This window comes from Nycticebus coucang, chromosome 1, assembly GCF_027406575.1.
Source record: "Nycticebus coucang isolate mNycCou1 chromosome 1, mNycCou1.pri, whole genome shotgun sequence".
Taxonomy (NCBI): domain Eukaryota; kingdom Metazoa; phylum Chordata; class Mammalia; order Primates; family Lorisidae; genus Nycticebus; species Nycticebus coucang.
Window position 1 is genome coordinate 113,067,891 of NC_069780.1, and position 18,407 is coordinate 113,086,297.

At 37.2% G+C, this 18,407-nt stretch overlaps 1 protein-coding gene across 8 annotated transcripts in view; it reads left to right on the forward strand.

The window, feature by feature from the left end:
* Positions 1 to 18,407, forward strand: part of KIAA0825 (KIAA0825 ortholog) — a 498,502-nt gene that overhangs the window by 143,020 nt on the left and 337,075 nt on the right. For all 8 annotated transcript variants that reach the window (XM_053586527.1, XM_053586542.1, XM_053586532.1 and 5 more), the window contains 5 exons: positions 299 to 460; positions 9,100 to 9,191; positions 12,485 to 12,712; positions 13,882 to 14,147; positions 15,543 to 15,693. In XM_053586527.1, the coding sequence (XP_053442502.1) occupies positions 299 to 460; positions 9,100 to 9,191; positions 12,485 to 12,712; positions 13,882 to 14,147; positions 15,543 to 15,693 (899 nt within the window). The remainder of the gene's footprint in view (positions 1 to 298; positions 461 to 9,099; positions 9,192 to 12,484; positions 12,713 to 13,881; positions 14,148 to 15,542; positions 15,694 to 18,407) is intronic.

The following is an 18,407-nucleotide window of genomic DNA, read 5'->3' on the forward strand; positions in this document are numbered from 1 at the left end:
AAAAAAAAAAAACTTGTATAAGATATGATTCTAAAACAACAAAGTACATTCATGTTTATAACTCTGAGAATCAATTTAGTTATTTAATTGCCATATTTGCATCAAACAGAATGTTCCCCTCCAGCTTCCTAGGAGAAAAGATGCTCCTGGGAGATTGTATATGTTTCTTAATGAACGAACTCAGTTTAATTATGCAGAATCTTGTTAGTTTTAGTGGTTTGTGGAATCACATAGATTGTTCCAATATTTACTGAGAAAACAAATAAAATGTATAACAGTATTGATCTCTTTTTCACAGTAATTCCTGAAAGCCCAGAAGAAGGAGGAAACTTCTCCTTTACCTTAGATGAACTCCAATTCTTATCACAGCTCATAAAATCCTTGTTGAAACTGGAAAAAGAAGTTCAAGAATTGTTCGAAGAAATGTTTATGTTACTCAAGATGCCCAGGAATACCTCAGGTAATGTGCTCTTTTGTTTAAATTTGTAAAGCTATAATTTCTCTGTTTTTGTTTCCTGCCTCTTTGAATCCATTACTTGGAAAAAAAAAAAAACAGGATAGAATTCTTCATCTAAGCATTTGGTATAATGTGCACCACAGATTACATTTTTATGTTTTGTACTTGGAAAATTCCTTAATTCTGACAGACAAACCATCATATGTACATCCTGGATAATTGTCTTTATCTATAATCAGAACTTTTTTTTTTTTTTTTTTTAATAAACACAGGCTGGCCTGCAGGCAGAAGAGGCAACCGGGTGACCTAGGGGTCCTCTTCTGCCATGAGCAGCCAGCTGATCTCCAGCAAAACATCTAGTCTCCCCTGCTCTAAATGTTCTCATCCTCAAAATAGTAACGTGGGACTAGAATAATTTTCTCTTTGTTTTCTTTCAGAATTAGAAGCTTCAGATTCTAATATGTTCTATAGGGCTAGAGGGTTAAATGATTTAGTGTACATATGGTACTTAAAAGAACATTTAGCTCATCATAAACTACCAATAAATGTGAGTTGTTAAAATAGTAATTAAAATGACATAATATGTTGTTTTAAATCTGGTTAATCTTAACACAGTCCCATTGGCAAAAGCTATGCCAAGTGTGTTGAATTAATATTTCTATTATTAAAGGTAGAGGTCAAAGGCACAATGATTAAGGCATGTTCTCTCCTGTCATATGTATGTTTATAAAGATTTTTGTCTTTATCAGGGTGAAATGCACTAAGTACTCTTTTACATATAGCATACTTATTAATTCTCAGGAGAATAAGTATATACAGTGGCTGGATCTGCAAAACAAAGTGAGGAAAGAAAGGGATTAACAATTCATTTGAAATTTTCAACCCCCAAACAGGATTTCTTGGTAAAAAAATTACATTTATTTCACTCAGTATGTTTACTCTCATTTTTTAATTTACTTTGCATAAATAATGCCAGAAAACTTATAGAGTTGGAGTATGTTTTATATTAAGCATAGTTTACTGGCCTTCTATATTTTAGGTTAAATTTAGGAAGCACTGCTAAATTACAAAGGAAATAGTGTAGATTGCTTTTCCATACGTGGAGGTAGTTTGAAGAAAAGTGGAAGTGGATTATAGATTTCTGAAGCTGAACCAAAAAAACCAAGGGGAAAACAATAAAGATGTAAGACAGAAAATGTGTTAATTAAAAGACAGAATAAAAAAGTAGATTTAATTAAGAGATAATGTGGGCCCTCAGAGGTCTTTTAGATAGAGTTGATTTGGTGGCCAAAGAGAGATCTGAATAGAAAAATACAACAGCCTAATTACTGACTGGTCTCCTCGGGTGTCACGCAGTTGATATTCGGTGCTGGTCCTCAGCCCTCCCGCCTGGCTGACATCCAGCATCTCTCATCCACATCTCTAATAGATCTTTTCTAAGCTATGGAACAAGAACCAGAATGAACTTTAAAACATCTAGGCCCTTGGCCATTCGGAACCATCTGGTATTGGCCTCCTTGGAAACTTAGGTCAGTTCTGAGAATTTTATTCTTCTTAAAGGCAGCATAAAATTCAACACTAGAATTGTGTCAGAGAAGTATTATAAAGATATAAAGGTGAAATGGCCGAGAATTGAAGTAAAGATTTAATATCCTGATTTCAAGAAAAAGAAGAAAAAAATGAAAATTTGAAAAAATCTACCTCAGCTGCATTAGATTAAGATGAAACCACATAGACACTTGTACACCTGTATATTTGAGAGCAGCAACAAAGCAAATATGTAACTCTGCCACAATAAACTGTCTAACCCTACATGTGTTATCATATAAGCAAGAAGGCAGACAGAAGCGACTTTGGCATCACATTTAATGGTTTACTATCTAAACACCTTCTGGGTTACTGAACACAAGATGTAGAAGGAATTTGGAAGGGTAAGTATAGGAAATAGACATCTGAGTACTAGAACATCCCCTTGTGATTTATGTACTCTTTGTATTGAGATTCATTTTTTTATTACAAAGACAAGATTGATTTAATTTGACACAACTTTATGTAAATGGCTCTCTGAGAAGAATAATCTTGAGGGAGATTGTCAAGAAAAATTTTAAATGTTTTATTCAGTGTATCCAAGTTAATCAATTCTTATCAAAAGCATTGGTTTCTTAAATCAGGAAGGAAAAGATTTCTTAAAACAAATGATTAAGGAAACTAAATATATCATAAGGTAACTATTGGGTATTCCTGATGCTAATGTTTTGCTTAGAATCCTGCGCAGGAGAGAATGAGGAAAAAAAAAAAAGAGCAAATCATTTGGTTTCTTGTGTATTTATTTTGATTGAAGCATATTTTGCTAATGAAGATCTTGGAAAGAGTAGCCTACTATATCTATGTAATCCAAACAATCTGATGAAAAGGGAGGGTTTTATTTTTTTCATTGTGCAGATGTTTTTGAAATATCCAAGTGCTTAACATTACATAGGAAAAGTATAAAGATGATTAACCAAGTATTTTACTTTTTACTTTGATGTTTGCTATTATATTGTAGACTCAGCCAAATTGGTAGTTCTCTTAGTAATTTGAACGCGGACAAAAAATGTTGTACAGACACAAGAAATATTTTCTGAGAAAGAACAAGATATTCCTCTTTATATTTATTTACTTTTTTTTAGTCATGATTTGATGGTATTCTATTTTTGTCACTTCAGAAAATGATAGGACGTTGTTCGACCATTGTGACGCCTTCCTATGTCAAGTGACAACATCTGTGAAGTGGCCTCAGCTCTGATTTATGGGGCATTTCTAAGGCTCCTTCAGAATAAAGTTGTTCTTTGGGCAGTTCCTCAATTTTTCCAAAGGTGGCATCTGAGATTTATCTAAACCAGGAGGTTTCTTGGCCCTCATTTTTCTTTAGCCCCAGCGATGACAAAGAGCAATGGCTGCTTCAATTGGATGTGAGAAGAACACTTAGGGTTTGTCTCAGAAGAATCAAAGATTTCAGATCTTCTAAAAGAATGTTTGTACTCTTAGGGGGTCTTAAGAGGGGTCAAATGGCTTCTAAGAGTTCCTTAGCTAGATGGTTAGGGGATTGTATTAGGGAGGCGTATGTAGTTAAGGTAAAGAGGCTCCTAGGGTTTGTAAAGCTCATTACACTAGGACTTTAGCTGTTTCTTGGGCAGAGAGGTCGAAGGCTTCCACATTGGAAATTTGCAAGGTGGCCACCTGGGCTTCTCTTCATACTTTTTCATGGTATTATCTCTTGGATGTAGTCTCTTCTACAGATCCAGCTTTTGGTGGGAGGTTGCTTGTGAGCCAGAAAAAGAACAGTGAAGAAAAGAAAGACTTGTAGTTCCCATTTAGAGCTGCCAACAAGGCACATTGCTTTGTAGTGCGCACAATGGGAACCTATGAAGACCAATTTGGGTGTGAAAGTGGATGTCACAGGGAAGTACTGCCAACCTCTACTCTCTGTGAAAGACAGCGGCAGTGTGGAAACTAACCAGAAGTGTAAAATAAACCACAGAGAACTCTGTAGGGGAAGCTGTTGAGCAGCTGGTATTCTCGTGACCCTCTGCTCTTCCGAGGTTCTTAATCTAGGCCTGCTCTTAAAGGAACCAGAGTGGATTGCATGCAAATAGCCCTATTTTAAAGCAAGGAGCCTAAGACGGGCTACTTTCTCTAGACAATGATAACAAATGTATAGAATTTTCAACGTATTTTTAAACATGAACTAATTCTTCACATGTTCACAGAGATTATGACATTTTATATTGCCAAATTTTGAAATTGACCATTCTAAACAAAGGTAAAAATGCCACCATTCATTACAACCACAAGCTATCTTATTATGTGGATTCCATCTTACCTAAAAAGGTACCTTTTGCTTCTCTGTATAGGGTTAAGTTTTTTAAAAATAACCTTTTCATGTCTTGCCCCCAAAAGGTGTGGCAAGACAAGACACAATTGCAAGAGGGACTTTACCTAACAAACGCAATCAGTGTAACCTGGTTTATTGTACCCTCAATGAATCCCCAACGATAAAAATAATAATAATAATAATAATCCTTTCAACTTTTGGGGGGGATTATATTTTAAAGGTTATCATGATTGTTCATTTTTCTATCTTACTATAGAATTGCTCTCCAGCAAGAGAAGTCTTTATTCATTTTTTTCGTACTCATTTTGAATATAGGCAGATGGTTTGTATAAACATCTGAGCACATTCCTTTGAGTGAATAAACATAATGTACTTGGGAGTGAAATGATAAATACAAGATAATTAACTTTTCCCATAAGTCTTAAACTATAGCAGCACAATGGCAGATAGTTATTCCAGAAAGAAATCTCTAAAGCTTGTACTTGAAACTAGTGTGATTTTTCCAGGGTAAATGCCTTTTAAATTAGCCAGTTTATGAGCTATCTAAAGAAAGTAAAGTGACATTAGGAATTCAAATGTTGTCACTTCATGTTATTAACAACTTGATCCTTATTTCTTTTCTTTAAAAATTGTGTATGAATGGTACACTTACCACATGCATATAGTAAAACTTTTGAACAGGACAAAAGAATAACCAGTTTCATTTATATCTCTGTATAAAAATAACTCAAAATCCTGTCAGAGTATGGAGATGGTCTCTTATATTAAAAATTCAGAAAAGGTAGAACCACCTCATTCTTTGTAATAACTGAATAGTTTTTCATTGGTGCATGTATCATAATTTAGGCAGCTATTCATTGATGGAAATTTAGGGGTTTTATTTCTTCTTCATTTGCTACCACAAACAATGACAGAGCAAATTTTCCTAAAGTACTTTTTATATAGTTATATAGTTTGTAACAGGCATAGCTGTATCTGGAAAGTAAATTTCTGAAGTGGAATATCCAAGTAAAAGGATATGGACATTAAAAGGGTGAAAAGATAAGCCACAGACTAAGAAAAAAATAATTACAAAACCAAAATATGCAAAGAACTCTAAAAACTCAACAAGAAAACAAACAACCAAATTTAAAAATGCATAAAAAGATCTAAACAGACCCCTCACCAAAGAGGATATACAGATGGCAAATAAGCATATGAAAAGATCTCAGCATCACATCATTAGGGAAATGTGAAGTAAAACAAAATGCCACCTCACACCTAGTAGAGGGGCTAAAGTCCAACGCACTGACACCAGCAGACTCTGGTGAGAATGTGGAGCGAGTCTCATTCATTGCTGTTAGGAATGCAGATGGTATGGGCTCTGTGAAAGACAGTTTGGCAGAATTTTACAAAGCTAAACATAGCTTTACCACATAATCCAGCAATCGCACTTCCTAGGTCTTTACCCAAATGAGCTGAAAATTTAACGTCCACACAAAAACCTGCACGTGAATGTTTGCAGCAGCCTTATTTGTAATTGTCAAAACTTGGAAGAAATGAAGTGTTCTCCAGGAGGTGAGTAGACAAACAGCTGTGGTACATCAATGCAATGGAATATTACACATCAGGAAAAAGCAAGGAGCAGTCACACCATGGGAATGCATGGAAGGGCCTTAGATGCATGTTGTAAATAAGAGAAGCCGACCATAAGAGGTCTGCACACTGTATGATTACAACTGTGTGACACTGTGGAAAAGGCAGAACTGTAAAGGCAGAAAAAAGATGAGGAGTTGCCAGGAGGAAGGGGGAGGGCAAAGGGAGAGCACAGGTGGTGGTGCCTGCCGAGGGCGTCTTGAGACGGTGAAGTTTCTCTCGGCACAGTAGTGGGGGATGCATTTGGCAAAGCCCATGGACTTGCACAATGTAGAGTGACCCCTAATGTAAACTGTTGGCTTTAGTTAGTAACAATATTACAGTATTTTCTATCAGTTGTAACAAATGTACCACATCATTGCAAGATGTTTTGTTAACAATGGGGGAAACTTACACAGGGAGGAAGTGTGTGGGAACTTTCTGTACTTTCCCCTCAATTTTCCTGTAAATATGAAACTTTGCTGACACATCAAGTCTATTAATTTTCAAAAAGTGGGCATTTTGGAAAAGCTTGCCAAGTCAGTTTGTTGTACGTCCTTGACGCTTACTGGTATTTTTGTTGTGTGTAGTTATTGTATGGTTTCTGCATTTTGTGTCCTAAAAGTCTTCTCTATATAGATCTTTGAAAAATAATTCCATATTCTCATTTAATAGGCTTTTTCTTTCTTTTTTACTTTTTTTTTTTTGAGACAGATTCTTTTTGTGGCCCAAGGTAGAGTACAGTGACATCATCACAGCTCACAGTACCCTCAAACTCATGAGTACACCCCCATACCCAGCTAATTTTTCTATTTTTTGTAGAGACAGGGTCACGCTCTTGCTCAGGCTGTTCTCAAACTCCTGGCCTCAAGCTATACTCCTACTTTACCCTCCCAAAGTGCTAGGATTACAGGTGTGAGCCACCATGCCCAGCTTTTTATAGATTTGTAGTTTCATTTTTCTTTATTTAAAAATCTATGATTAATCTGGATTTTATTTCAGTTAGAATTGATCTTTATTTAGAGCACCATCTTCTTAAAAAGATGTCATAAAATGCAAATCATAGAAAAGCATTTTAGGTTAAATGGCATAATGTGGAGTCTAAATGTTAAATGGCATAATGTGGTTGTGATGTATCTTTATGAATGGAACAGAATCATGAACTGCAGTCTGTGGGCCCATGGGGTTCATGAGTGAGCTTTGTAAGAGGGCCTGGTAATCCCCAACTGTGCTATGTGTGTGTGTGTGTGTGTGTGTGTACCTGTGCATGTGTGGGCCTGTGTGCGTGTGCATGTGTGCCTGCACACATGAGTGTGTGTGCCTGTATGGTTGTGTGTGTGTGTGACTGTGTGGCCATGTGTGTGAGCCTGTGTGTGTGCCCCTGTGTGTATGTGTGCTCATGTGTATGCCTGTGTGTGGTACCTGAATGTGTATGTGCACATGCATGAGTGTGTGTGTGCCCGTGTGTGCGTGCGTTAGTGTGTGGGTGAGATGCACTCACGGCTGCCACACCTATTGTGCACTTTTGTATGCAGGGTTCCGTCAGTTTGATCAAGTTCCCAGAAGTATTCACAAATCCAAAAAAGAGTAAGAAACACTAGAATTCATGGAAACTTTTCCTCAGATTAAACTCTAATAAAAATTTCCCTGATAAATTTTCCTCTGATAAAAGGGTGGTGCTGTTGCCTACCAAATGGAACGCTGGCCTTTAGTGTACTTTCTGTTCAAAAATGTTGCTTTTGAAATTTGCTTTGCCCAGAACGTAGGAATAAGTAATTCTTAAAATGAATGGCAATTTGGAGAAAAAAGAAAAAATGGATTATATATATGTAAAATTCATCATCATATACCAAGTCTGAGGGAAAAAATGGTAAATGCTAAATTATTCATATTAAATCCAACTATCATTAATATAATATAACCTTAATGGAAATGTGGAAAGATTTCCTTCTGGAGTATTTATTCATTGCATTTTTGAAGATCTATTTTTTCCCATCAAAGAGTGTTTTTTGTTGTTTTATTTATTTATTTTTTTTTTTGAGACAGAGTTTTACTTTGTCACCCTTAGTGGAGTGCTGTGGTGTCACAGCTCACAGCAACCTCAGACTCTTGGGCTCAAGCAATTCTCCTGCCTCAGCCTCCCAAGTAGCTGGGACTACAGGCACCTGGCTATTTTTTGGTTGTAATTGTCATTGTTGTTTAGCAGGCGCTGGCTGGGTTCGAACCTGCCAGATCCGGGGTATGTGGCTGGCACCCTAGCCATTGAGCTACAGGCACCGAGTACAAAAAGAGTTTCTTAATTCTAAAAACTAAGGAAATATTTTTATTTTAGGAATTAGGGATGCTTTTATATCTGTCCCAGTATTTGTGTTTTTCAAATGAATCATTATATGCTTAAGAGTATACGTTTTCTTTCTTTCTTGTATTTATGTTTTTGAGACTTTCTTGTATTTATGTTTTGCTCTGTTGCCTGGGCTAGAATGCAGTGGCATCATCATAGCTCACAGCAACCTCAAACTCCTAGGCTCAAGTGATTCTCCTACCTCAGCCTCCCAAGTAACTGGAACTACAGGCACACACCCACCACTCCTGGTTAATTTTTAAATTTTAAAATTTTTTTTTTTTGTAGAAATGGGGTTTTGCTGTGTTGCTTAGACTGGTCTAAAACTCCTGGACTCAAACAGTTCCCTTGCCTTGGCCTCCCAAAGTGATGCTTATTTATATGTTCTTCTTTGTTTCAAGAAAGGAAGTGTTAATGTACTAAGAAACACCACCAGTTTTTAAACGCATTAGGCTAGAATTGCTTTTTAAATGAACAAGGAAATTGATATTTATTCCTTACTCATGAGAGTGGATTAATGACAATTGGGTCTTTATTTTACAGATTATATATTCATGTACATTGCATATGAATATAACTAGCATATAGGTTTCATCAAGCTGTATATGGAATAGGCCTGTATATATCTTGATTCTGTTGTTATGGGAATGGTGACATCGCCCTACAGGTTGGTGACTTTATTTGTGTATGTGTCCCTGGGTACTGTGGATAGAGCTTTTCTACAAATTAATTTTAACCTGAAACTATTAATCCTTCGCATCCAGTATGTTTTTCTTTTCAATGTATGTTTGTATATTTCTTTTCTTTACTTAGGAATTTTGGAGAAATCCGATAGAGAAGTAATAGAGAAACCCAGAGCAAATGAAACCCATATTTATCCAGAGCAATTGTTACCAGTAAAAGAGGTAAGTGAGGAAAAAAGGGTGGCTGTAAAAAATTTTATATACAGTGTGGCCAAGAAGTTCATGTGCACTTTATGGTCACCCTGTCTAGCACCATCATCACCACGTGTCTGTGAATCTGTTATGATCAATCGAAATATCTTGAGTTTTGTCCTTTGCCACTAGAAAAAAAATTCTGAGTGAAAATTGGCTTATAAATTTTTGATGAAAATTCAACTTAGTAAGACACTGTTCTCTTGTACAATCTGTTCCATAGGAGAAGGGAGGTAGAATTCAAGAGACCTTTGTTCTCATCCTGACTCGGGCCCTCACTTTGAGAACGTAGGCTTAGAGAATGGTTGAAAGGTGAAGACATGGAGACTAAAAGGGGAAAGGAGAGAGCAGCGTGAACTGGCCTCCTGCTGGTGTGTGCCGCCCTGGCCTGTCTGCGCTCGAGATCCTCTGCCAGGCTTCTGCTCTGCTCTGTGTCATAGGGAGTTACCTCTTTTAGGTCCCTTGCTTTTGGGGTTCTGGGAAGGTTTGGCCAATTAAAGGTGTTGATAGAAGGCTGGAGTGTGGGAGCTGTAGGCATACAGGGTGTCTCTTCCCCTCTCTTGCTTCAGGGAGCATCTCAAGTAGTGGTTGTGACTCTTAAGTTCTCCCCATGAAGCTCTGCACCACCACCGGCCCTCTTGCTGACTCCAGTCCCCCCCAGAGTTATGGCTTGACTACATCTTCACCTGGTGGCCCCAGGAGCGAGTCTCCCACACTCAGTCCCTTTGTTACCCCGGTCCCAGGGCTGCTTGTGGCTTCCCACTCTGTCTGTCTTGCTTGACATCCCTTATTTGACTCCTCAAATCTTCCATCACCAGGGTAGCCAACACCCTACATTAGAATCCTTCCTTTTGAAATACCTTGAATGACTTCTGTCTCCTGAATGGATCCTGACTTTTATATACTAGGTAAACATTTTAAAAGATAAAATAGCGTTTTGTTTTATCCTAGAAAGCAAGGGAAATAATCAGGATAATTCAAAGTTACACCCTCCCAAATAAAAATCAGTACTGAGAAATTAGGTAATTATTTTGTGCACAGAATAGAAAACTACTTGCATCCCTCTCTCTTTTCTTGGATCAACTGCTCAATATTCTCTATTCGAACTGGAATGTGTATGATGTCAAATATCAGATGGGAGGGGGCAGATCATATATTCTTATAAAATATAGAATAATATAATAAATATAGAATATTATTCATAAGAATAATAGACTTTCAGGAGGTTTGAGCAAGTGAAGTTTTCAGTTTTCTTTTCTTTCTCTCTCTCTTTTTCTTTCTTGTTGTTGTTCTTGGATAGGGTCTTGCTCTGTCATGCAGGTTGGATGCAGTGGCCTAAACATCACTGCAACCTCAAACGCTTGAGCTAAAGGGATCCTCCTGCCTCAGCCTCATGTAGGTAGGACTACATGCGTGTACCACCACACTCAGCTAATTTTTAAAATTCTTTTGTAGAGTTGGGGTCTTGCTATGTTGCCTAGGCTTGTCTCAAACTTCTAGCCTCAAGCAATTCTCTTGCCTTGGTCTCCTAAAGTGCTGGGATTATGGGCATGAATCACTACACTTGGCCCAGTTTATTTTTTAAGAGCAGCTACTAATGTGCTTGTTTTCAATATTTTGAAAAGAGAATTCAGATGTGCCAATGTTTTATAATCACATTACAGAGAAAAGTAACTGTTACTACACACATACACAAAAATTTCTTTTCACAATAGCCATGGCAATTAATGGCAGCTTTTACCAGAATGTATTTCCCTGATGAATGAGTGAATGAACGATTTTAATGAATAGACATGACTCGGCAGGGAGTGGGCAGGAAGAAAATCAGGATTTTGTTTCCATTTTAATTTTCATGGAGATCGTTTCCCTTTTACATTTCTATCATAAATGTGTCCTGGGGAATCACTGGTACAGCACAGTGCTGTAAGTGTGCCACTTCTAAAGTTTCACTTAGAAGAATAAAGATTGTATGAGCCTAGTAAATTAAATTACTGATTAATCTTTATGCAAATATAATAGATATGTGTTTCAGGCACTATGATGCTAAAAGTCCAAATAAACTTCAGAAACGCACGTTAACAGCTTAATTATGAGTATAATTAGAGCAAGAGCCATTTTTTCTATTTATAGAGTCCTGGAATCATAGAATTTTAGCTCTAGAAAATGAATCACCTTCATTACTTTTTACGCATACTGTAAAAAGTAGTAAATTAATGCTGAGTGGGGTGTACATCTAATAAAATTAGGTTTGTGATCATAATCTCAGTCATTTTAGACCAAAAGGAACCATAGAAATCACCCAATTCAGCTCTACTATTTTTTTTAACAAAAAGTCCCAAGATCTAAAAAAAAAACAGTTATTCAGTCAGGGATGTAGAGTCCAGGGTTTTTTGGAGTTGGAGTAGGTGCAAACACGATTACATTAAGACAAGGCAATCTGATTCTAAGCCTAAGTTCAGCCTACAACCCGGGGTCTTTAGTACTTTAGAGAATGCTCGAGAGGTCGGGGGAAATACATAATCCTAAAAATATGGCCATGTGAGTCGTGGACCACAAGAAAAAGAAAACAAGACACCAGCCTTTACCCCAATCCCTTCTACTCTGCCTACACACAGAACGATGCAGACCTTTCGGTTTCCTCACTCTTGGAACAAAAGTAGTTCTCCTCACCACTTGGCAGCAGAAAGACTCAATAAAATCCTGAGCAAGTAAGGATCTAGAAAGGGCACAGCAGTCTGTTCTCTGAGAAATGTATTTCTGACTGCTGTTTTTTGGCTTGTCTGGATTTCTGAGAGTGAAAAAGAAATAAAAGATTGACTATTAAATGCTGTCTTGTGTTGCAATACTTGTTAACAATAAACTATAAAAAAGACTATAAAAATCTAATTTAGACTTTATTAAATATATTGAATTTAAAGGTTGCTTTATGTGATAAATAGTAAGTATAGCTTTCTGCTCTCGTAAAGATGGCTTTATTGAACTCTATTTAAGAGATTAAATTTTGAAAAAGTTTTTTATTAAATCCACTGATGAATTAAAATGAAATGTCAGCATATTACGGTGCATAAAGAATGCACATGTTTTTGTATATTGCTTTATTCACTGGGTAATATTTTTCAGGTTGTAAGAATGGCTTTTACACCATATCAAAGAATACCTATATTCAATGTGTTGAATGAAAGTAATAATTTTATATCTATAACAATAGAAACATCTGTTGCTCGGTTGAGATTAATATAACTTTATATAAATTTATATTGCAGGCTACATTACTAGATTTTGGCTGGAGAAGTGCATTTAAAGCAGTGTCTCTTCCCATGGCACACTGTATAACAATTGCAATTGAAGATTTTTCCATAAAAATTCTCCAACAGGAACAAAATGAAAGGTCTTCAGCTGTGAGCTATGATATGAACCCTGTAAACGTCCAGCAAGTTTGGCGAGATAGCCATGCGTTTCCTGAGGAGGAACAACCAAAGAAAATTGCAAAGGCAAGTGTCAGATAAACTCCTTTCACACTGCTGACTGGAATGATGGGATTTTTAAAAAAATCTCAGGCACTGCAAGAGAAACCACTAAGTAAAACGGTGCAGTCATCAGAAGGCACTTGGTTCTTGACCCAGAACCAGTGTCTTCTCTGGTACCCGGGGGCTGTTCTGTAGAAAAGGACGCGGGCCTCCCCAGTCTGAGGCACCCAGGGACTGTGTGACTTCACGGGCAACTGAAAAACACTGGGAAATTGCGTGTTTTGATTTTACCCTTAAATGACTGTAGGAGAAATTTAGGAGGTTGAAAGGGGTATGTTTTTTTGGCTAGAGAAATTTTAAAATATTTATGCCTTAAGGAACATTCCATTTCCTCAGCATCAGTCATACATCCTTAGGTGTGTTAGGAAGTCACAGAACCCACTGAGAAAATAGGCAGGACATACGGATACTTGGCGTGCGAGCCCAGCAACCTATGGCTGGGAGGTTTTCAACAGAGAATCCTTGAAGCTCTTCCTCTTCCCCTGCCGCTGTCGCCCTGCACCCCAAGCGCTCCTCAGGGACTGCTCTGTGGCTGCTGTGACGTGGAGCGGCCTTCACCTCCACCTCCACCTCCACCTCCACCCTACCTCTGACGGCCGTTAGGAAAGAGTCGGTCCGTGAGCGATCAATAATGAAAAGCCGAACGCGTTACCTCCCAGTTGCTGCCGCTGTACCAGGACAGACACGCTGCAGGAGATTGTTTCTGATGCTCCTTGATCATTTAAATTAAACTAACTTTTACATGGATGTTTAATTTGAAAGGCCTGTTGTGGAAATGTAGCAAAAGTTAATTAGAACAAATTCAAAAACAATGTGAACATGAATATCAAGGATACACATTTTCTGAGTTCCATGAACTACAAATAAAGATATTGCCTTGTAAAGCTGGCACATGGGTTTTTCATACTGCCTGTCTGGTAAGCGTAAGGTTTGAGGTTATATGTAGAGAAGCATCATTTTGGTATTTCCTTATTTGACATAAAATATTTAACTTCCTACAACTGAGAAATCAATTATTATAAAGCCGTGTCATGATGCCAAATTCATTATTTAGGAATTTGGCTCCGCCGTACATAAATTACGCGGTGCTGTCAAAGTACAAATAACTCAGTGCCCCATTTATCTCTCCCTAGTTTTGTTCTGACATCATGGAGAAACTTGACACAATGCTTCCACTGGCTCTGGCATGCAGAGATGATTCCTTTCAGGAAATTAGAGCAAACTTTGTGGAGGCCTGTTGTAAAGTGGCAACAGCTGTCCTGGAGAGACTGCAAGACAGAGGCAAGGAGATCCCTTCCAAAGCACCCCTGGGAACCCTCCACGTGCTCCTCTCCTCAGCAGTGTACGTCTCCCAGCATTTCGCACAATATGATAATTTGATGAAAGAAGCTACTAAAAAGTGAGTGTTGTTTAAATCACATTGATGGCCATGCTTAAAGAGGCATGTAATATTTGGATATCACAGGAGCTAAATTTTGATAAGATTTGAGAAAGGAAAAATCTTAATTTACATGGCGAATTATTTTCATTTGTCTTGACTAGGAAATGTCAAAAAGGTGGAGCGTGGGACATTTTAAAAGAGACCTATACGTGGGTGGTAGGAAAGGCACCGAGGCGCTAAAGACACTCCACAGGCCCTGGCACTTTGCAGACCCTGATCTGGAGCCGCAGTTTCTGCCTGTCGCTGTGCCATGACTCAGTGCACCTTCCCTTCTGGAAGGCACATTCTACTGACCACACTGAAAATCAAAAACTTGGTTTTGTCTCACGTACACCTTTGTGAAATAGTCACCTTTCTCTTTTGCTTATAAGCCAACAGGCTGTTAGGAGCTGACATTGAAAATGTAAATGTAAATATACACCCATTTAGTAATAAACTATCCGTAGTATTAGGAGAAGAAGCATCTGGGAATTTTTTTTTTTTTTGATATATAACCTCACGTGGTGAATCTAGGAGTCTTAATTCTCATGTATTTGTTGCCTAAAAAGACAGTATGTTTTCTGTATAGAGATAAAAATCACCACAGGTATTAATTATCACATGGTCTTTCCCGTTGCCTTTGTACCTGCCACACAAAACACGTCTCCTTGCAAAGGGAACACATGTACTTAGCAATCCAGTGTGACCCCAAGAATCTATTCTGTATTCTTTTTTCAGCTTTAGCAATGCCTTAGTTATAAAAGAAAGAAGTATAATATAAATAGCTAAAGATAAAGATAGTAAAATAAATTTGGCTGAGGAGGCTATAAATATGATACTTCTTTAATTCTCGCAAGTAGTCAGATGTTGTGATTCATACTTGAATTTATAAACTGCACCAGAAATCATTTTGTTTCTAAACAAATGAATATTTTAAAACAGTTTATGAGATAATTGACATCTACGAAATTACAATTTTTAAAAAATAAAAAGACGGTGTTTGTGGGACATTTAACAGCTTTACAAAAGTTGGTTCTGACAAGTACATGCTGTTCTCTGATAAGATAACCTAATCCCTAAATAATGCACTGATCTCTAATGATAGGCTTACAAAGAATATTTTTATTTTTGAATCAGTTTGTCGAAGTTGAAGTGCGTATTTGTAAACAGATGTGCATTTTCAAAGGCCTTGCGAAACAAAGATCAGCTTTTTCTTTTTTCTTTTTGGAAAGTGAACGTGGATGCAGACTTCAGCATGAAGAGGAAATGAATGATTGATATATAATAATCAAAACCATTTGTAGTGCTGGAGATTGTTACCTCCTACTGCACAGGTCTTAAATCTCTCACTCTTTGATCATTCTCTCTGCCCAGACCCATATTCCTGGTGCCTGTCCAGCAGTATCAGGAACTCATCAGCACTATGCAGTTTCAGGTTACGGACTACTGCGTCAGAGTTTGTGCTACAAGCATTTTACAGGATGCTGAGAGCCACCACTGGGACGACTACAAAGCTTTTTATGAGGTGTGAAGTTAAGTTTACTATCCCTCCTTTTTACACAAATATGTTTTACTGCCTACCTGCTTTCGGGCTAATTAGAAACATGAGCTTAGCATTACTAACACACGAAGGCTGTTAGGATAATATTTTTTAAATATTGAATTCTTACTTAGGAAAAACACTGTTTTTAAAAACCTGAAATAAATTAGACACCAGAACTCTCCTTCTGCTTAAAAGTAAAAATAACTTAATTTGAGCTGAAATGTTGCAGTGCTAAATAAATTGGAATATAATGGGATTCAATGAAAACTCAAAGACATAACAGTGCCAAAATGCTACAACCTTATCATTTTTTTCCCCAAAAAGACCAAGTTATGGGTATCCTTGAATTTTTTTTCTTGTTATGTATTTCCATCTGTGTTTGATAAATTCTTTCTGAGCAGCTTTATGCTTTAAACTTTTTTCTTTCTCATTGTGTGTTCTTATGAATATACTTTAAGACACATCTGATCATTTATAGCTTACCTATTTTCATTTAGCCCATGTTTTGAAATCCCAAATTTCTAGCGAATTAAAGTCTAATGATTGCCAGTTCAATCATTAGAACTCTAGATCAATTAAAATTATTCATCATCAGGCTTCATTAGTTTCTCTTCCCTTAAATCTCATTGATTATTCACAGACCACAGCATTTGAAATTCCTTGAAGTTGGTTCCAGGGCAGGGTGAAACATTTATATTCTCTTAATAAAAGGTAATCAGGGTTTTTAAAAAGTTCCACACCCACGCCCAGCTTCATTTGTTTTTTGATTCCACCCTTTCCTCTGGATTGAATTTTGTGACTTTCATTTTTTGATTGTCCTAATCACTGTAGTGCATCAGGAAAAGCAGAGTGGAGTTCTGTTCAATACAGTCGCTCTTGTCACCCTCCAGGCACTTGAGGTTCCTGTGGTCCCGTTTATGCCTGAGGTATTATAATAAACGTGGCCTCAACACAGACCATCAGCTAATAAGAAGCTCTTTTTCAAGGACTTTCTAGTTTTGCTAAGGCCATTTCATCTCGCCTTTAAGGCCTTCCCAGATAGTTTTTCTTTTTGCAAGAACATCCATATAGGGTTTTCCAAACCTGACATACTTCAAACAGTAGTGTGAGCAGCCAGCAGAATGGGAAAGAGAAAGTGGTCCGGAGCAGCTGGCGGGCTGAGATAAGAATGAAATTGCAAGTCGTCTTCTCTCCTGAGGCATCATTGTGGCTTCCTTATTTGCCTTGAGGTAATCAGAGAGGTTGAAAAAGAATCTATCTCATGTTTCCAACTGTTTCAACTTGCCAGTGCACTAATGAGCAATTTTACATGATGTTTGCAGTGAAGAACAGGTAGGATCTCAGTCTATGTTCAACATGGGGCATTATGTTTCCTCTTATGCAAATTGGGAGCTAGAACAGTTGTATAGTACACCCAATAAGTGGATGCATTGAGAACCTGTTATTGAAGTTACCAAGTATTAAAAAGAAACCCCAAATTACCATGTAATATACAGCTCTTAGATCTTATGACAAGGCTTTAGCTTCAAAGCCAGAAATAACGAGATATTCACTCTGTGATTACCGGGGCCTGGAGCTTCCATAGACTTATGTGGTCAGTACTTAACAATTTAATTGCAGAGTTACTGGTTGTTATTTGTGCTCAGAAAAATGAAGTGAAACCGCTTTCCTATTTACCAAAAATAAGAACCTTCTAAAAATAGCAAATATTTAAAACTGTTTGACAACTGAAATTCCTGGCATGGTTTTATCTCGCTGCATGCTTCCTTTCCTCCTCTCCCCATTATTCCAACTGATGTGTGAAACAGAACGAGTGTGTTTTTGGCAGGCCTGCTTTGAGAAGAAAGGAGACGACATCTGCCCGACTAGGGGTGCAGGGTTGGATAGAGATCTCAGGGTGACCTCTTGCCATGCACAGAGCATAGTGAAGAAATGGTAAAAGGATTTACAAGGTATAGAGCAATATTTGTTCGTGTTTTCTGATAGCAAGTGAGTATTTCCATTTTCTAAGATGTCAGGCTGAGAGTCAAAGAGTTCTGTATCTCTCCAATGAGGTGCTGGTCAGATGGCACAGTGGGTGTTCAGATTACATGTTCAAAATTAAGCTTTCAGTAGAGTTGACATCTGCTCAATTTTAGAAACTTGTAGTTTCCAATAGTCAAAGAATAAAGAATTGTCTGTTCAAAGATAATATTGAGCAGCTTCTATAATAAAGCCCAGCTGCTTGTTTTCTGATATATAATCTAAATAAACGCTCACATCTGTTTACATGATAGTGGGTTTGTAGAAATAACAGATGTTTACTAGCTGAATACTTTTGAAATGACAATAGGGAAACAGGTCAGAAAAATGAACAAATCACTTTTAGTTTAATGAAAACCCTTGCATACATTGAAGTTGTATGAATTTTTTAAAAAAGTATTTTGAAAAGACCAGTTTGGAATATTTTTAAGTATACATGAAACTTGTATTTTAAAAAATCTTAAAAAGGAGGTTTTCTGCTTTTAAGAGAAAAAAATCTGTGTGCATAAATTTTCTCATTTATTGATGAAAGGCTTTGAATGGCTAATGCCTTAATTAGCCATTAAGGAAATTAATTATTTCATAATTTTTCATATTTTGGAAACTATGAGGATTCATGTTAATCACATAATGATAAACTCCCATCCATTGCCATGGGGAAAGTGTAAATCATC